At 46.5% G+C, this 19,951-nt stretch overlaps 1 protein-coding gene across 2 annotated transcripts in view; it reads right to left on the bottom strand.

The window, feature by feature from the left end:
* Positions 1 to 19,951, bottom strand: part of CHUK (component of inhibitor of nuclear factor kappa B kinase complex) — a 559,943-nt gene that overhangs the window by 223,038 nt on the left and 316,954 nt on the right. For both annotated transcript variants that reach the window (XR_013594756.1, XM_078642754.1), the window contains exon 11: positions 4,160 to 4,262. Coding sequence is in view for 1 of the 2 variants with exons in the window: in XM_078642754.1 (XP_078498880.1) it covers positions 4,160 to 4,262 (103 nt within the window). In the remaining variant the exon portion in view is untranslated. The remainder of the gene's footprint in view (positions 1 to 4,159; positions 4,263 to 19,951) is intronic.

The following is a 19,951-nucleotide window of genomic DNA, read 5'->3' as shown; positions in this document are numbered from 1 at the left end:
CAATTAGGATTTTCCGTGTGCATTCTATTATTTATTATTTACTATTCATACACATTTGATGTTGTTGTCCTGAGGACACATTTGAGTTTGATCTTACATGACTCACTCACCGATTTGAATTGAAAAAACCAAAATCATACCAGAAACAAAATCCCTTGTAGACTCCTTCACATTGCATGGTTCTAAATTCGGGCTGCACCGTGCTCCTGTGGCTTCGGTGCATATGGCTTTCCACCTGGCTCGGCCTCGGTGGCTGTGCTTTTGTGATCTGGCGGTGTTAGGCATTTCCTGCTGCCCTCACACGCGCCGGCGTTGCCATTCACCCTACCTGCTCCAACTGCACTGGCACACTGCTCCTCTCCACCGGCCCAGGACCAAGCTCATGATGTGCAAAGCTGTCGGTAGACCTGCAGGTGGCATGCACCAGCAGCACGTGGCCAGGACCTGCAACTTACTCCCAGAGCAAGGGACCGTGCTTTACCTGGGTCTCCCTATGTATCCACCACTCTACTAAATACTGCCTATTTCGCCAGAGACAGGGTGAGGACCGTGCCTGGCTAGGCTGCAGGACCTGCAAAAAGAACAAGCATTGGTATAGCCAATAGGTCTCGCCTTTGGGACCTTATAAGTGTTTAGCCACGCAACAGTTGATGTTGTTGCACCAGGATATTGTGCTGCATAACTAAATACTTAGAATGTCCCAAAAGCGAGACCTATTGGCTATGCCAATGCTTGTTTACTTTGGAGTCTTTATGGACTGGTTTATAAATCGAATGTCCAGGATTGGTCTGAGCAACCCATCTACTTTTGGAATCAAGAAGTATGTTGAACATTTCCCCTAGTTTCTTCTTGTTATAGAACTAGCCCTATTGCCCCTTTTGTCTTCAACTCTTCCACTTCCTTGAGTAGGAGTGTTGTCTACGTGAATGATTCTTTGGGGTCCTGTTTGAAGGTACCTTTATTTATTCTATGCAATATCCAAATTGTATTAGTTTTAGTACCCACTTGTCTGAGGTGATTTTTTTCAATTCTTTTAGAAATCTCTGTAATCTGCCTCCTACTGGTGTTAAGTGTAGGAGTTCCTCAGTTTGAACCCTTGTTGTTACCTTTTTTGTGATCTTCTGTGTGCCTATTGCAAATTGTGTGAAGTCACTTGTTGCCTGGGGCACAAACCCGCCTCCCCCATGGTTGTCTTTTTTCACGGGGACGTCTGCAAAAGGACTGCTTTCCTTGCTGATACTGCGAGCTGTTGCTTTGCTGTTGTTGTCCTGATTGGTTACCTTCTTGAAAGGACTGTTGGTGTTTTTGATGGGATGTTGCAGACTGTAAGGATCCCCTAACGGTTGGTCTTCTTGATGGGACTGATCCCCTTTGCATGTTGTTTCTGAACTGCAGGGCTCCCATTGTTTTTACAGTTCCATGATCTTTTTTCAGCTGGTTCAATGTGTCATCAACTGCTCTTCCAGAAAGTTGCTTTTTGTTGAAGGGTGCATTGAGTATAGTGACTTGTACCTCCAGTTAGAACCTTGATATTCTTAGCCAGGCATGGCGCCTTTTTGTGATCCAAATCATCATTTGTCTTCCTGCAGTATTTGCTGCATCCAATGCTGATTTTAGGCATATGTTTGCAATGTTTTTGCCACCTTCCACTAAATGAAATGCCCTTCTCTGATATTGCTCTGGCAGGTGTTTCGTTAGCTCACCTATCTCCTACCAATGTTAGCAGACATGACTATTTAGCAATGCTCTATTCACCACTGGATTAATGCACTCCTTTCTACTTTCTTTCCAATGATGTCCATCATCTTTGCTTTCCTTATCTGGAGGTGGTCTTGAGATGCTTGTGATGTTGGCTCTCTTCCTGGCAGTAGAAGTTATTATGGAGTCTGCTGGGATGATTTCCTTTATGTAATTGGGGTCTATTGAAGAATGTTTGTATTTCTTCTCTGACCTGTGTGCCACCGCCTTACATGTAGCTGGTTCTGGGAAGACAGCTGTCCCATGGTCCAAGACACTTGGGAGCACTGGCAAGAATTGGCTCCTTGACTGAGTAGGTAGAAGAGTTTCAAACAGGATTACAGCTTTTCCTCTTTCAATTACACCCCATATTGATCAGCTGCCTTTTGTATAACTTGGTTATATATGCCAATGTCATCAGGTGGTGACGGTCTTGAAGGGTAGGTGTCTACCCCTTCCTCTGGTGAGGCTGACTCTAGTTCTTGCCAGTCTAATTCTTGGTACTCTGAAGCCTCAGAGTACTGTTGTATTCGTTCCTCCCCTTCTTCAAAGGTTTCCTCCTCCTACTCTTCTTGAGGCTTATGCATCCGAGGGGGCTCAATTTCCTCTAGGTCTTCGTCTGTTTGCCCTGTTGACGTAAATTTGCTTGGTATACAATTTTTCTTAAGACTTTCATCAAAGCCGAGCCCTTCACGTGGTGGTTTTGCCGATGACTCCTTAACCAACAACGCGCTTGTCAAGCTGTGCAGTTCTGATTTCGACCTCTCCTGTTTCGACTCAGAAGTGCCTTGTCCTCGACCGTTCTTGGACATCTTGGATCTTTCAGGGGTCTGTACCACTGAAGTGTCCTTTTCAAAGGATCAGAGGGTGTCTCTTTCTTTGGACTTGCTTGCAGTTGCACAGGGTTTCGAAACCGACGCAGTCTTCTAGGTCTTCTCCTCTGTTTTTCGGCCATGGCTTTAAGGACGCTGTGTCCTTCACCTCAGTTTTTGACGTCTTCATGGACTTCATCTTGCCCCAAAATTCGCAGGGATGGTTTGTATGTTGGCCCTGCATGGTATGGTGGGCGACTCGGTTGATGTCTTACCCTCAGGGTCTTCAGCACATAAACTGCGCAGGCGTTTCAATCTTCGCTGCGATGGTCCGTTGGTAGGCAGAGATTGTAGATTGGGTATTGACCCTGCTTTGCGAACTTCTGATGGCAGTTTTTGCAGAACTGGAATGGGGTCTTCTCCATCACTGAGTAGACAGTGTCTTCTCCATCACAGAGTACAGGGTGCCCCTCCACATGCATTTTTCATGTTCGATGAAAATGCCTTGTTCTGCTCCCAGAACTTCTCTCTGTATCTTTCCTTGATAACTCATAAAAAAGAATCTCAAAATGGCGACCGAAGGTGGGAGCTTCCGGAGAAGCACAACAACGTCACAAGGTGCACCAAATGGAGGTACATTGACGCCCACCAACACTAAATACAAAAACTGAAGGAAAAAAATATTTTTAGAGACAATTCATGACCCAACTAATAAGTGGCGGTATAATGCACAGCATGCGAATCCAGAAAAGATTCATTCTGCAAAACTCTCAAATACCTTGTTCTCAATGCAGGTATTTAAAACATTAAATATGCGAGACCTTGAACCGTCAGAAAAAACGTTTCCAAACCATTAAACACTACATAAACCCAATATCCTAACATAGTTGGTTTCCTGCTGGAGGAGATCCAAATGATATCAAAAAGACACTTTAACCAGCTTCACTGCACATCCCTGTAAGAATAGTTGCACCATGGTCAACATTCAAACAAACTGATATGGACTCCCCTCCAAAATCATACTGTCACTGAAACCCTCCACTTATGCTGGTGACACAGTTCCAGGAAACCTGATAGAAATCTAAACTCCGGACACTGCCCCATTCATTCTCAAAATTATCAGCTTCTTATTCAGCAAAGATGTATTCCACTCTTCTCAACCAACAAAACCGATCACAATTCTGTCGACAAAGTAATATAAACATCTAACAACTTCCAAAACAAGAGATCAGACTCCAAGCTACACTTCCATTGAAACTCTAGGAAAAAAAAGTCTCTACACAACTTCACATCTCAAACAACAACCTGCTTAAGTCCCACAAATCAGTAGTCCTAATTGCAGCATGGAAACAGTCACTACAAATCCTCAATGACACCCTATTCTGGATGGAGATGACTGCCTGCTTTCTGGTGTCCTAAGACTTATCAGCAGTATTCGAAAAAGTTTTTCAAATGTCATCAAATTGTAAACAATACTTGCCAAAGAAAATATGTATTCATGGAAAGGGCTGCTGAGAATGTATGACATGCCTCCTGCAAAGGTAGTGGCGAACGACACAAAATTTACATTTAAAGCAGCCTCTGACAGACAGACTGAAACAAGACCTTACCAATGTAATTCACACACTCAGACAGACTTCTTGAAGCAAAGGGTCCTTCATATGCTGTCTTGCTCTTATCGAACAAATATACCATGTAGCTGTCCCAGCCCTTCTGCAAAATAAGAGAAAAAAAGTTAAAGGACTGAGAAGCCAGTTGCTTCAGCACTTATACAGCAACATGCCTAGATTAGCAGTTATCTATAGGGACCAGATATTATTGAAGTTACAACAAGCTTTACCAAGAGAAGACCATGAGGGTTAGGTTTTGCAAAGTGGAATGAAAGGGGTTCGAGGGAATGTGCTGCCATCATATTTGTAGGCTGTAGAGAAGGGTGTGGATGGCAGTAAAATCAATGCCAACATTTTTGTAGAAGACATGCTGCACCAATGAAGCAGAGATAGTGGAGAGTGCTGTGCTTCACCAATAAGAAGGGAGGCAGAAGAGAAAGTGGAAAAAAGGCAATAATGCAGTGCTTCGTCTCCAGTGGCTGTTCTTCTAAGACATCATGCTACATCACGGAATGGGGGAGGGCAGGGGGGGGGGTGGTTTACTGTTTTAAATGGGACGATATTATTAACCTGGACATTTTTAATTATGGTAATTTCCTAAATTTCACACAAACCCATTGATTTGAATGGGCTTGGATACTGGGCCTTTAGCCAATTCTCCACGGGCAATCCTCTGCAGGTGCCTAAACAACCCTGTGCAAAAAGTTTTCTACAAAAGGATGTACTATTTTAACCCCTTGACCGCGGCGAAAATTCCGCCGCGGTGCGGGTGATTTACGATGTGGGCGTGTTCGGACGGCCCCCGGCCGTCCTCTGCACACGCCCACCGTGACGTCGGACGGCCGCCGGCCGTCCGATGCATGGAAGGGGTTACAATTAGAGAGCTGTTAAGATAGGCAGGGTATGTACACAGATGAGGTAAGGAGATGGTAGGCATACACCTACATCTTCCTCTTTAACAATTTTTAGACTGTTTAAAAATATAGAATGCCTCAATTTAACATAAATTCACATTTTTAGCACACAGGTTTTATACCCTTGTTAACATCTCAGTTCTCATTTTCTTGAGCATTGCTCCTCCGGAAAGGCTTTTAATTCAATAGTTTCTACACCAACAAAATCCTGGAGTACCTCACTTTTCCCTTGGATAGAAACTGTTAGCACTCTAGTTGTTCTTTAGAAATATGTGAAGTTGCAGTTTATCACTAGGGAGTTAACTGGCAGACTGCTGCTGGCTGACTCTGCAAGTTAGAATGTTTTTCTGATATAGATGAGGACGATATTTCAGAACTCATAGAAAATGTTATCTGATTTTGGCTTTCTAGAGAACATACCATAATTGCTATGACAAAACAAACCACCTCATTTAGTTAATTTCTGAAGGAAATACTTTAAGTTTTACAGCTTTGATTCAATCAAGATGGCATTTTGGTGTGCCACACTTTTGTGACAGATCCAAAATGTTAGAGCTCTGGTTGTTCATTAGAACACCATGGTGAAACTTCAGCAGAACAATGGACAAGGACCTGACAGGCTACTCCTACTGCTGATGTTGGAGGTACATGTTTAGTCAACACACCAGACTTTTTTCTGACATTGATCAGGATTATATATGAGAATTTATTTTAAAAAAGTGTCGTCATTTTAGTTTTTTAAAGCACTAACCATAATTGATATGAAAATAAGAAACCTCTCATTTTGTTAATTTACTGCAGTATCCACTGTAGGAAATGCTTTACATTTTTAAAGGTTTGATTCCATCAAGATAGCTTCAGATAAGTCTCAGTCAGGAATACAGAATATTAGCACTCTGGTTGTTCATTAAAACACTGTAGGACGATGCAAAATAAACTGGAGAATTTAACATTTCATAGCTATCTAGAAGGAAAGTTTCAATTCTATTAAGGACACAGAGGCGACGATTATGCATACACTTTCTTCACTTAATTAAAAGCAGTAGTATCCAGTGGCAGCTGCCACAAACAAAGGGTGGTAGGGCAGGTGGAGGAAACACAGGACTTTACCCTCCAGGATTGTGTTGCGCTGCCTATACACTTCCTGGTCTCAGCAGCCCCATGGACAGGCTCCCACCCAATCACATGCTGCAGAGCAGCGAGAAGATTAGCCTGAGCAGGCTAGAAATATGCTCCGCTCAGGCCAGGGAGTCTGTGGGGGGTTTCTCCAGCCCAGCTGCATTGAAACCCAAGTACGCCTGTGTATTTTGGTCGGCCAAACACACATGAGAACTTAAGAAGTGCACCTAGCACTTCTCCTGCACCCTTCCCATGCCTTGGCCCGCCCCTCCCTACAGCGCGGGCTCAGAGCCGGCAAATGCAAAATAAAACAATGGAAGAACATCTTATTATTTTTCATTTGCTGGCTCTGAGCCAGGCAGTAGGGCGACGATCCTGCGCGATTGTTAATTCCTCTAATACTTTAAAAACGAACTATCCCATGAACCTTGGGAAATAAACATTAACTAAGTGTCAGAATACATCAATCTCATATATATCTGTCTGTAACCCCTTTCCTTCCCCCTCTTTCTTCCTGCAAGGATCTCAACCAGAGTTTCTTTTTATCAGTCAGTCTTCTCATCTATACCTATGAAACAAAGGCAGTAATTCATTTCTTATGTATATCATATTAAGTATGTGACTATCTACCATTAAACATCAACATATTGTTTAAAAGTTAAGCCTGTTATGGGTTGTGCATTCACCCAAAACAATATATCAACATCATATAACTGAATTAAAACATCATCACAAACGTATGAATCACAAACAAAAACTTAACTAATCCTGACATTGGGTTGGTTAAACGCATGCGTCTGAAATCTTCTTGGGTGGGAAAATCCCCGCCTCTGTGTCCTTAAAACAATGTAAATGTTCCTTCTCAATAGCGAGGTCTACGTCAGGACCGGATACGAGGATTATGCATACTTAAAGCCTACTCATCACCAATGATGCTGCATCTGAAATGGGTTCAAAATAGAATTTCTTAAATGTCGATTCTGTTGACCATTTTGCAGCATTCATGTCTTCCAGTCTTCCCTCTACCAAAATCGCTTTGGAAACCATAGCTCCTCTAGTCAAATAGGTGCTGAAAAGGGCCATGTCGATTATGGCATTCTGTATGGTCCATTTTACCAACCTGACAATAAATGGGGTAGTTACTGCTTTGAAAGAAGCTTCTTTAGAGCTATGAGGAGCAGTGTCTCTCTCCAGGTGGCCATACCTCTGTTGTCATATTTTTATAAGCTTTAAGACTTCTGGCCATGCATAACTTACGTTTATCTGGAAAGGATGGGTAAGATACTACCCTGGTGTTGGTCTCGGTCTTCTAAGCTCTAGGGAAAGTTACGTCATCCAGAGAAAACACCCTTATAGAGATGTCCAGAGACCTGGTGTCAAATGCTCTTGAGGGAAATCTTTCACAGCAACTTTGCTAATTTCGTTGACAACTTCTTCCTATAGAGAAATTCATTATCCTGCCACAAAAGGAACAGGTTTAGACCATGTTCACATTACGCAAGGATGAGTACCGAGGTTCCGGTGGATTATTAAGACTAAACGCATTCATCAGTCTGCAAACCCACAGGTGTTTTCCCACTGCGGTATCAATAATTGGAACATGTCCTGCAGAAATAGCAGATCTGAAAGCATTGATAGTTCTATAAGCCAGGCCTCAGTTGCCTTTTTCAGAGAGGAAGTTGACCATATGGATAATTCCTGCCCCCATAGGATCCAGGGGTTTTCCCACACACCAACAAGACCATTTCCTCCAAGTTGTTCTATAGCATTTAATGTTACTCCCTGCCTAGGCGCGATAATGAACTCTACAGCTTGGTCTGAAAGGTTGTTGTCTTTCCATAGTCAACTGAAATCCTCAAGGCCATCAGATTCAGGTGCCTCCGCAGAGCCATGGGATGCATATGGCTGGAACAATCTTGTAGAATGTCCAGAAAAGTCGGAAGGGCGAGCGTTCTAGTAGGTTCAGCTACTGGGTATGATCTTCAATTGAACTATCGGATAGTTGTCCAGTCTGGAGGCGAAAAGTTCGATCTCACAGGAGCCCCATCTGTCCATCAGAGCCTCAAGGACCCACCGGGTCAGGTTCCAGTCGCATGAATTTGCTCTGTAGCTGGAGTTTAAGTCTGCTACTTAGTTTTTTTTATCCTGGGAGATACTCTGCTGTAACCGAGATCTGCTTCTCAAGGGAGATGTGCTAAAAGTCTTCCACTATCTCCAAGAGGTTTTGCTATCTCGCACCTCCACCACCTACATATGGTCTGATTTTAGTATCACATAACAGATACTTTGTCCTTGGTCACTGATCTGAGGGCAAAGGAACCCACTAGAAGTTCCAAACAGTTTAAATGAAGCTGTAATTCTTCTGACCATCTTCCACACATTGAGAACTACCCACACCAGGCTCCCCATTGGCTGGCATCAGACTCTATGATCAGATCTGGGGCAAATCCAGAGATAGCACTCCAGTTCCATGCATCCGTATGATCCAACCACCATTGGAGCTCTGTTTTGGCTTTGCGGGACAATGGTGTCTGCCGAGAGTAGGTCACTCCCTTCCTGAGTTGTGCCTCCCTGAGTCTTTGAAAGGCCACCAGTATAGGGTGCCTGGGAAGATTGCTTGATGATGAAAGTAGCCCACTATTCTGGGCAGTAATATGAGGGAGATCATATCCCTCCTTATGACCATCCTGAGTTCTGTTTTGATTAGTGTCATCTTCTTTCAAAAAGATTCAACAAGGCCGATGTCACATCTATGACAAACATCACCAGTTAGAAGTCTAAAATGCTTATGGACCAAAACTGAAAGGACCAAACTACTGCTGCAAAGGTAGCATCCTATGAACTGTACCAAATTCAAAAGATTGTAAAAATGTTCTCTTTACTACTTCATTCTGCTGCGCGGCAGCATCTCTTTAGAACTCCTAGGTGCCGTACCACAGATTCACTTTCTGCTGCCTGTGTGGAGAGTCCTGCACCTTGAAGGTACTAAGTTGTAGCAGTCTGCTTGATGATGGTGGTGAATCAGCACTGCATTAAGGAGTTACCAGATGTGCAGAGGGTATGGCCAATTAATGAGAGCTTCATGGGCTGATGATCCTTGGCTGGTGGATGGAAGGTGAGGTTAATTGGCTTGGCAGATGTTAACCTTCCAGCGCTGGGATGCCATTCAGCATTAGCAGAGAAGCATGATCCACATGTACTGAATGAATACTCATTGGAGAAGTTGCAACACAGTGCCTGTGCTCTGTGGATAAGCAAGCAGGCACACAAGTGCATCACCACAGACTGAGTTATACAGTCTCCCAAAGTGATCTGGAAACAGTTTATTAACACAGCCCTGAGTAACCTCACTGGGACAAGGAGAGGTCTCACTTGCCACCGGTACAAAGAAGCATATGCTGGTGGTGGGGGAATTAGAAAAACAAATAAAAAAAGGTTGGCAGGAAGACGAGGTTGGCGATTTGTGTGAGGGCAAAGGCCATCTTGAATTAGGATTGCTAAAAGTGATCTTTGGACACTATCCCTCCCCAATGAATGGTGATTCAACCATGTGCTTGTGGCAGACACAAACCCTCATTGCCTCTGGATTTACATTCCTGCCCTTGGGACCTCATCCAACCGGAGGCCTCTTGAGTACAGTTCCTACATGTGGCCATGGTATTGCTGCCCTGCCACAGAGAACCAGAGGAACTGACAGTGGCATGGGCGTATAGCAACATAGAAGTAGACATTATGTAAGTCCAGGGAGGTAACATCCCTTATTGAAGCAACAGAAGAATTGCCTGTAAAAAGACATCAGAAAGGATTTTGTTTATAACATTGATTAATTCTCAGAGGTTCAGGATTGGTCTCCATTCACTTGTTTTATTTTTGACCAAGAAGAATATAGAATAGAAGTCCAGATCATCTGCTTGACTGCCCCTTTGAGACAAGTAGAATTTTATGTGCAGAAGTTGCTCTTTCTTGGATGGATGATTGGTAGGATGTCCCAAGAATTTCAGTTTGAGACCAGACTGTACGTTTTGAAGCACCCATCGGTCAGTAATAATCTGTGCCCATGCGGAGACAAAATAGGAAATTCTGCCTTCTACTGTCTGTATGAACATTATGAACATTAGAATGGTGGGGCAAGTACATCTGTGTCTGTGGTAATTAAGGAGTGGTCGTTGCCACCTTGTTGTACCCTTGACGTACAAGTTACTTACCGTCAGTAATGATGTATCTGGTAGAGACGATTCTAGCTACAGATTCCTTAACGTGGAATTATCCCCAGGCGTGAGACTGGATCCGGAATACATTTCTTTTCCCAGCATCTCTGCGTGCCGGGGGGGGGGGTCGGTACTGCGTGACTCCGCCCTGACGTTGTCCGCAGGCGTGACGTTAGCGAGGTCACATAAGCCTCACCCCGGCGCGCTGACATCAGTTTTCTTCTGAGAACTTTTCCGAGCCACAACGCGGAGCCATCACAAACAAAAACTGTGGGAACATGGGAACATAGGAACAGTGTGCGGAACAGCAGATAAACGGAAAGAAAGGAAGCAAATGTTGGGAAACAGCCCATTCGGGAAAGTGCCAGGAACCATGGCACCGACAGTCATAGAAGGAAAGAGCAGTCACAGCCACTGCAAAGCAACCCTGCAAACAAATACCACGTTCTCCCAGAAGACAGGAAAAACATGCAACAAAACTGTGCGGCAGACGATAAGCCTGCAACCACAGTCCATTAACAGTGAAAGGCAGAAGAGCAACAACAATTCACCCCAGGACAACACTACCAGGGAGAGTTGCGGCCCCTGGAAGGAGCCAAGGTTGAGGCCCAGCCAAGCGACCACAACCCAGAGGACTGCACATGAGTCAGAAACTCCAAACAAGGGAAAAAAATGAGAAGGCCCCACACTGGAAGCACCAGAGCGTAGGGACGCCGGAGCACCCATTAACCTACCAGTCACGTACCAGAAGGGAGGAATGAATGCAACTCCACCAAACAAGCATCCCGCTAGGGAGGAGTGAAAAAGGGCACTCGCAGACGACAAAGCACCCAGAGCCAGGCCAGTGCAGAAGAGCAAGCTAAGGGCTCTCGCAGAACGGGGAGGAAGGGTAGGTCGTGAAGGAATCTGCGGCTAGAATCGTCTCTATCAGATACATTGTTACCGAAGGTAAGTAACGTGTACATCTGAAAGAGACTACTAGCCGCAGATTCCTTAACGTAGAATAGATATCCTAGCCATACCCAAGGGGAAGGAGGGTCTGCGAGAGGATCCCACCAGCCTGGATATAATAGAGGGTCCCATAGGGGATGGGTTCAACGGACAGGGCGAGGAGCCCTGTCCCCCCAGGCAAGGGGAACCCCTACAGAACACCACCGATCCCAAGGGGGATGCGGAAAGAAGAAGAAGAAGAAGCCCGTTCACACTTCGCAGAGGGAAGAGGGGCAAGGCAAGAGGAGGCCAAAGCACCCCACGCCTACATCAGGCAACAAAAACCTCCATCCAGGGCCAAGGCAAGGAGGAGGAGGAGGAAGATCAACCCAGAGACCCCAAGGAGACGAGGCAGAAAGAAGACAAGTCCCCCCCTCACCCGGGAATACATCCCGCGAAGAGGGCAGCTGATCCCACCACAGCTAAAAGGCAATAGACCAGACAGAACAGCGCTTACAGCAATACAGCAGGCAGAGGCAGAAAGAGCAGCCCATGGACATCCAGAAACACCGGGCAGGGTGCGCCTGAAAGAGGGAGGAACAGGAATCCATTTCAGCTCCAAGACAGAGAGCCGGAAGGCGAAGAAGGCCCCGGACACAACTCAGGGAGGGGTCCGCACACATGACACAAAAAGAGGTGGAACCAGAGCCATGACGCCAAGCCGTAGACGGCAGGGCAGACAAGGTTACAGCACAGCGACCCCGGAGAAGGATACCCCGGGCTGCCGCCAAAGGCATTCCAACCACCTAGAAGGGAATTGTACCTGCAACATACTTAAACGCCCAGGAGAGCAGAGGCCCGAAGGCGACCACAACTTCCAAGCACAGAAAAAGCTATATAACCGCTACCACTAGCCCACCTGGGGTATGTTAGTCCCAAGACATGGGAACCCTCTTAGGAAGAAACTTCTGCAGCAGAGGACAACAGAAAGAACCACGGGAAAAAGCCCCGCAGAAGGCTTGACAAGCAGCCATAAGCAAACAACCGAAGGCCTAATCTCAGGGCCAACCTGGTGCATATAATCCAGCAAGAACACACAGCAAAAAGGGCCGGCCAGCGGCCAACAAAGCCACAGTCCCAATAAAAAAGGACTCGTAGGCACATGAACAACCCAGAACACACAACTGGGGCGACCCGCCCCAACCAAAGAATAGTTGACAAGAACCAGATCAACCTAGAGGTCACTGAGGGGGAGGGTGTGGAGAAGGAGGAGGAGAGGGCCGAAGCTGCACCAAGAACTTCGGGATGGCAAAGCCAGCCGGGGCGTGGAACAGAAGAGTGCCATCAAAGGGAAGATCCGCCAGGCGTTCTCGTACATTTTCCAGGATCACACTGTCCCGAAGGGCAACCGAAGACGCCATGGCACGACCCCATGCACCCAGCATGTCCAGAACGAAGCAGAGAATAAATGCCGCCAGCTCCCGGCCATCTAACGCGAGGTGCCGCAAGTCAACACCAGCATCCTCCAGAGAAGCTGCAGATCCAAGGGACTCCGCCGAGTCCCACAAACAAGAGGAGGCCCTAGCCAACACACAAAGTGTTAAGGGCCCGCAGAGCCTGGTTGAAGCAAACATGTTGCGCCCCCAAGAATCCAGCCAACGTGCCTCTCGTGATGGTGGAGACAACAGCGACGGCAGGGAGGGAAAGGTAGTCCGCAAAAGTTGCCCAATGGCAGAGGGGTGGAGGGAAAGGCACACCGGGTCACGGGGTCCCGGTAGGTGCCGGTGAAGAAGGTATAGTGGCATCGGATCCCCCGTGGCGGGGCGCCCCCAAGCCCCCATCAGAGAAAAACAGAGCGAACCCTCAAAGGTAAGCAGCAGCTCCCTCCCACCAGAGCCCTGGTGGAGAACCTCCAAAAGATGCTCTGCAGGGAAATGAGCCGCCGGATCACCCATGCGCAGCATTCCCACAGCTGTGGAAACAGCGCAAGCGAAGGCCGCACCCGTCTCTGTAGGACCCACGGTGGGGAAAGCAGCTCCTCTGTTGGCGACGGCTGCAAGCTAAGGCGGCCATCGCCTAAGCCAATCGGAGTGGGGAAGGGTCAGGTCCGGAACGGAGAAAGAGGCACCAAGGAATGGGGGACCTGTGGTTCCTCTGGCGAAAACCACAGCCGCGGTGAGGAGCCGGCCTTTGATGACGTCTGGGAAAAAGCGATGAAGCGGCGGTCCGTGTCCGGTGAGGACGACACCAGCAGGCGCCCAATCTACGGGGAAGAGGGAACGTCTGAAGACTAGTTCGTGCCGTAGAATCCGCAACCTGGAGCAGGGTGTCATCGTTGTCCAGCACCACCGGAGACGCTGGACAGGCCTCCGTCACATCACACAGCGCCGGAGACCGGGGCGGGGCTGGAGCTGAGGCTGCTAAGGGACGGCGCCGGCACGACCTCCAAGAAGGCAGCCGCCTGCATGGAGGGGCGAGGGGTACCCGGGGAGTGGGAAGGAGTCCCCTGCCAGACTCGACCCACGAGGGGATGAGGGGTCCGCCGGCCCCTGCGGCACCGCCAAGGACGACTCGACCTCCGACGAAGCGGCCACCTGCGCGGCGGGATGAGAGGGGCCCAGGGAGGGACGAGGGGTCCCCTGCCAGCCTCTACCCATGACGGAACGAGGGGGGTCAGCCGACCCCTGTGGCGCCGCCAGGGCCAGCAGCTGGCACCGGAGCGGCGTCACCTCGGCCTTAGACAGGATCACCTTGTCAAAGGGCTGAGAGGGGCTCGGGATGCGACCCGAGCCCCGGCGACATCCCGCGACACCACAGGGACTCCCGCAGGAGTTTGCAGAGAAGCTGGGGTGCCGTGGTCGAAGGAGGGACCCCCATAGGGCCGCGCCCCAATGGCACCACATCCTCCAAGCCTGGATCCGAACCAGTCGGCGCCGGGGCTACCGGCGATGCCGCGGAAGGCCCCGCATCCCGCAAGGGATCCGCTGACGTCCCAGGAGGGGAAGGAGGAGGAGGAGGAGACAGCGAGGCCTGCAAAGCCGGCGCATACATCTCCATCTGGGCTCTCGTTGCCTCCTCACTGGGAAAGGGTGGATAGGGAGACGATACGCGGGGCTGTATCACCCACAGAGTGCCAACGCTCCCAACAGGCCGGAACCCAGCCCTCGGGGACAAACTGCGACACTTACCGACAGGGGAGTGACACTCTTGCGGCACAGGAGAGGGATGAGGGCGAGGACGATGACGGCTGCTTCGACAACCTTCCGTCGAAGCTGATCGAGTTGACGAAGCAGAACTTGCGAGCCGAGAGAAGTTTCATCCGGCGCTCCCGCTGCGACTTCGGCTTGAACCGTTGGCACGCCTTCCTCCAAACACCACATGCAAATGAGGTGAGGGTCCGTCGCCGACATCAGGCGTCCACAAGGCGAAAACGTTTTAAAGCCCGAAGGCATCCGCACACTGTTGCCACAATTACTACGCAATAGCGAAGGGAAAGGCCTAAACAGGCTCAGAGCAGAAACCGGATCCGCGTTGCACGCGGAAAAGGAAAAAAATGATGTCAGCGTGCCGGGGTGAGGCTTATGTGACCTCGCATATGTCACGCTCGCGGAGGACGTCAGCGCGGAGTTGCGCGGTAACGCCCCCCGGCACGTAGAGATGCTGGGAAAAGTTTTCGGGATCCAGTCTCACGCCTGGGGATAATTCTACGTTAAGGAATCTGCGGCTAGTAGTCTCTATCAGATTTCTGCCTCATGAGCAGCTTTGGTCATAACCAGTTTGTCTGAATGGAAAGTGTTGTCGACCTTGTCCACTGTATAGATTGTAATCTCTCTTATAAGCTTGGAATCAACTGGAGCCATGAAAGATAGTAGAAGGAATGCATCTTCTTTGCACGGCTGCTACCAGGGGTGCTTATCAGGATTAAAGCTTTGCAAGGCACTGTCCTCATGCTTGTCAAACAAGCTGTTTTTATCACAATGCATGTCAAGCACTTTTGCCTGCAATTTGGAGCAGAAAAAAGTGTCTTACAGCCAGACTTGTCTCTGAAGCATCGCTGCTGCTGTAAGCGGACATAAAACAGCATTTGTTACCTCCACTGGTGCATCAGTGATGGAAGCTGAAATCTCAGCTTCTTCTCTTTTTTCTTTAGGAATTAAATATGTAAGAGGTGAGGTTCTATGCCACATTTGACCCCCATAACAGCTTTGGATGGCCAGTGTGTTTGCTGCATTTATGGAAGTCCACGCCATAGAGAAGCTTAAGTTGTCAATAAGCCTCCCATCTCAATCTGGTGATGGAGGCACATGTTGTAGGATTTTTCAACACTTTGCTGCACTAACAGAGATTGGCTTTGTACTGCCTTTTACAGGCCTTGAAACATATTTAAAATATTAATAGACCTGAAGGTCTAGTGACTAGAATTATAGACTCGACCTAACATCAATACACTCAACCCACAAACTGGTCTCTTACAATTACCTGCATGACTAGTTACCCAGTCAAAAAAGATTGACAGTGAGAATCAAGCAACCGTATTGCCCATTTTACTGGCTTCAGTCATACAAGAGAGGCATATCACCTGGTCAGCATCATGAGTGGCTGCATTTATACTAGTTTTAGATTAATAGGTCATGTGGATGAGAAGATCTGTGTCACATTACTAGTTCAGGGTGCACTACAGTAAATTTCATACCAGTTAGCTCTTCTGGGTGACTGGGAGGCCTGGGGTAGGGTCAGTAATATATTGGGCAACCCCATACCAGACTGTACATGCCAAAATCTACCTGTCGAAGACACACCTTTGCACACAAAGGAGAGCCTTTATGAACTCTGCAAGTCTAGCAGTCCTGCGAGTTCAGATTTGAATTTTTCTTTCTTCAAGAACAAGAAGCATGGCTTCTGAGACATTCCCTACTCCTAAGACCAAACCCTTACATTGGAAGCTCTGCCAGACAATAAGTGGTTTAGGCAGAGTGGGTCACAAGTACTCTGTAATTATTCATAACGGACACATTAGTTTCGCAAAAATGTCACCTTGTCTTTGTTTGAATGTGGAAAAAAATAGGAGCTGCAACGCCTTTTTTTTATCATGTTGCGCATTGTCTGCTACTCCTGACCACCCAGGAATGGTTCCGTAAAGCCTTAGCACCTTTTTATTATGTTAGTAGGTAAAATCGCGCTCTTCTTTACAAAACAGATGGCTAATGGAACGTGACATAAGAAAGCAACAGTGACAATGGCAACGTTGTGGCTTTTGTAAAATGAAAAGATTTTCTGGAGCTTATACAACATCATAGACTGCACTACATGGGTCAGCAGCACACGCTCTTCTCACACACCCTCCCGCACTTCTGCAGGAATAGTACAATCTCCTCCAAGAAGAATAGATATGGTAGGACTGTGAATGTCAATGTGTGGTAGTGGGTAACCCTTTCTCACATAATGAAAACAAGTGAAGTATCATTTTACTCGGAGGACTGAGGGGAATGCTGAGCAGTAGGACATTTGTGCCGGTGCAGTGCTCCCAGTCAGAAATGCGAGGAAATTATTTTTTTTTTAGCTACATTGAGATTTGCAGGGGATTCTGGGTAAGAAAACATTGGGGGATCCACACAAGCCATACCTCCCTGAACTCCCCCAGGAGTCTAGTTCTTTGTACACCAGAAACAGGCACTGTGGAAAAACTTCTCTACCCTTGACTACGCTGTGCATCGACAGAGAACCTTTTTAAAGTTTTTGCGGTGCAGCTTTAGGGCTGGGTTTTGATAGTACAATGAAGCGGTCTACAGACTTATTGCTAACAATATATTGAGTGGGCTTTGGATCAGCCTCTACTACCTACTGGCTTTCTTTGACCGGTATCTTGACTTGAGACTTTGTTAATCGCATCATAGCTCAATCCAGTAGAGTATTACTCTTTTACCTAATGCTATTGGCTGTCTGAAGGCATCCTTCACCCTCCACTACAATGCTTGCATTAAATTACATGAGGGACAACTCTTAAACTACAGACCTCTCCTGCTAACTCCTCCATTGCTTCTTGCTCAGTGATAACATTGCATGAGGTAGCAAAATAAACTCAGACCTATTGTCTTTGCCATTGCTTGTTATTTAGGCCTTTTAAATACTCCCCTTTTTTTCTAACAACTGACCTGAACAATTTTCTGTCACCTATGCCTTCAGTGCTTTTTTATTAGATCAATGGCTTGTGTTGCTTTTCTGTCACATCTCTTGGACTCATGCCTCTTTATTTATGCCTTTTCTCTTTGTAGGATAACTCCCTTGCACTACCTCCAGTCAACAGTAACAGATATAATTTACAGCACTTATATATGCTAAATCCATTGGCACCTGGCGCTATAGGAAAACAAGTTACCTGCAGTCTCTATTTTGTCTGTTAATCATGTAAATGTACTGTCATTTTCCTGTTCCGCCTAATTTTCCTGACTTGTCAAAGGAGATGCCTCTCTTCACTTTCATATCATCTAAGGTCTTACTTTCCTGTGTGTCATATTGATCTCTTGTCCCATGTTTCTCTTTTCTGATGTATCTTAGCATGACTTTTAGTTGACCCTGTGACCACTGCTCCTCCCGTTCTCGGGCCTCCAAAGTATAACGCATTGGGGGTTAAACTAACACAAACTAGGTCATTTCGGTGCATTACTGCTTGTGCCCAAATTGTCTTACATGTTTCAGCTGCTTTCCTCTCGCTCGGATGATTGCCGACAGTACTACTAAAGTTTAGCGCTGCCCTATCCAGCAGGGCCAGACTGTGAACCCAATGCAGTAATGGCAATTTTGATGGACCAGCCCCCCCCCGACAGGGAATGGGGGGGAGTGGGGGGGTGCAAGTTTGAAGTGCTGCTGCTTTGGTTACTGGTGCTGATATTGCAGCACCGATGCAAATCTGGCCCGATATAACAAAACCAGTCCCCACTGCTTCAAAACCAGCCCCCCACGCTTTCAAATTCCAAGGGAAATGCCTGATGCCCACTACTGCCAGGCCAGCCCTGCTATCCAATTAAATTATTCCAGAAGCTAAAATGAATGTGTTAGCATTCAGCTGCTGCTCAGAGACCACTGAGAGGTGTGGTCATGGTCACAGGCTCCTGAGCTCTAACTTTCTCTGCTTCTGCAAGGCCTGTGTCTGATCTGATTGAAAAGACACCTTAAGCTCAAAGACTATCCCACTGAACACAGTTTATTTGATGTTTATGGGATCTAGTCTGTGGCAGACACTAGACTAGATATGTGCTCTAAAAACATAAGATGGAGAGAGTGGCTTCTAATCATGCTATTTTTTGTTCCATCAAGCTGTTTTGGGGTTGAATTAACACTTTCTGTCTGAAAGAGCTAATTACATATTATAATTGTTCCCACTAGATCTGACACATGTTCTGGTAAATTAGGGTTTTGTCTGTGGGGATTTGTAGCCCTGCCTCTCAGCAAACTTGTCTGAACAGAATGCGATATCTGCATGGTATGATCGTGCCTTGGGCCTATGAATGCAGACTAACTCCTTGTTGAAAACATTATTGGATAGATTTGAGCTTATTGGCATAGTTAGCTCTCGGCATAGATACGAGGCATACTGATATAGCACAATTTCCGGCAGATATCGTTTCCATTGAAACACAGTAAATATTTACAATTCCTTCAATGGCGAGTGTTTCTGCTTTTCAACATGTGATCATTTACTCTTCCATTTGCAGCAATAAAAACAAGAGAGCCTACATGTATTTGAAAAAGTAACCAAATGTCTTGATTGTTAAGTATGACCCACATTTCTAGTACTATTGAGATCTAGCCTAAACATTCGGCGCTCTGCAGCATTATGTTGGACATTTCCAAAATGTGTCTTATTATTTAAATGAGCATATCTGCTTCGTTCTCCTATCAATAAACTGTCATTCACATTGTCACACATAAGGCATTAAAACGTCACACATAAACACACTAAAACATAGAAATGCCATACATAAGCAATCTGAAAACTTGGTAGCTATGCTTTCCTATGACCTCTGTATAAGAAGGGGGAACGGCGTGCTGTGGCCACGCTTTACACCCCAACAGGTCTTTGGTCCAGATCTAGTTTCTTCCACCCTAAGCAGAAATAAGATGAGCTACACCTGAGGTTGTGCCGCGTGTGCCAGTCTTACACTTTTGACTTGTTACACTATCTTGCACTTATTTCCCCCTCTCACCCTCCTTATTCTTTCCACGCCTCCCTGTCCTGGGCATATTACTAAATGCTATAAAATGTTTTGTTGTGAAAGACATGGTAATTAATTTTCAAATGAGGATGTATATTAAATAGCATTCCTCAAAGTCAATTCTGATGAGGTTTTTGTTATTGTTCAATTTATGAATTTTGAGTTTGTGTCTTTGATATTGCATCAACTGGGACCCCTCTTTATATACTATTGACTACCCAGGTCCTAGTACTATTGGGTTGACCCATATATTATAACAGTATCTAGAAACCAGCATGTTCAATCTTTATTTTGCTGGAAACAACCGTGAAAGACTAAAAACAATGGCAAACCACCTCCTGCTCTCCCGGTCGTTCCGTAAAGCATATCAAAAGTAAACGACTTTATGCACTGCCCACAAAATACCTT

Source organism: Lissotriton helveticus, chromosome 5_1 (genome assembly GCF_964261635.1).
Source record: "Lissotriton helveticus chromosome 5_1, aLisHel1.1, whole genome shotgun sequence".
Taxonomy (NCBI): domain Eukaryota; kingdom Metazoa; phylum Chordata; class Amphibia; order Caudata; family Salamandridae; genus Lissotriton; species Lissotriton helveticus.
This window is presented reverse-complemented; position numbering and strand designations above follow the sequence as displayed.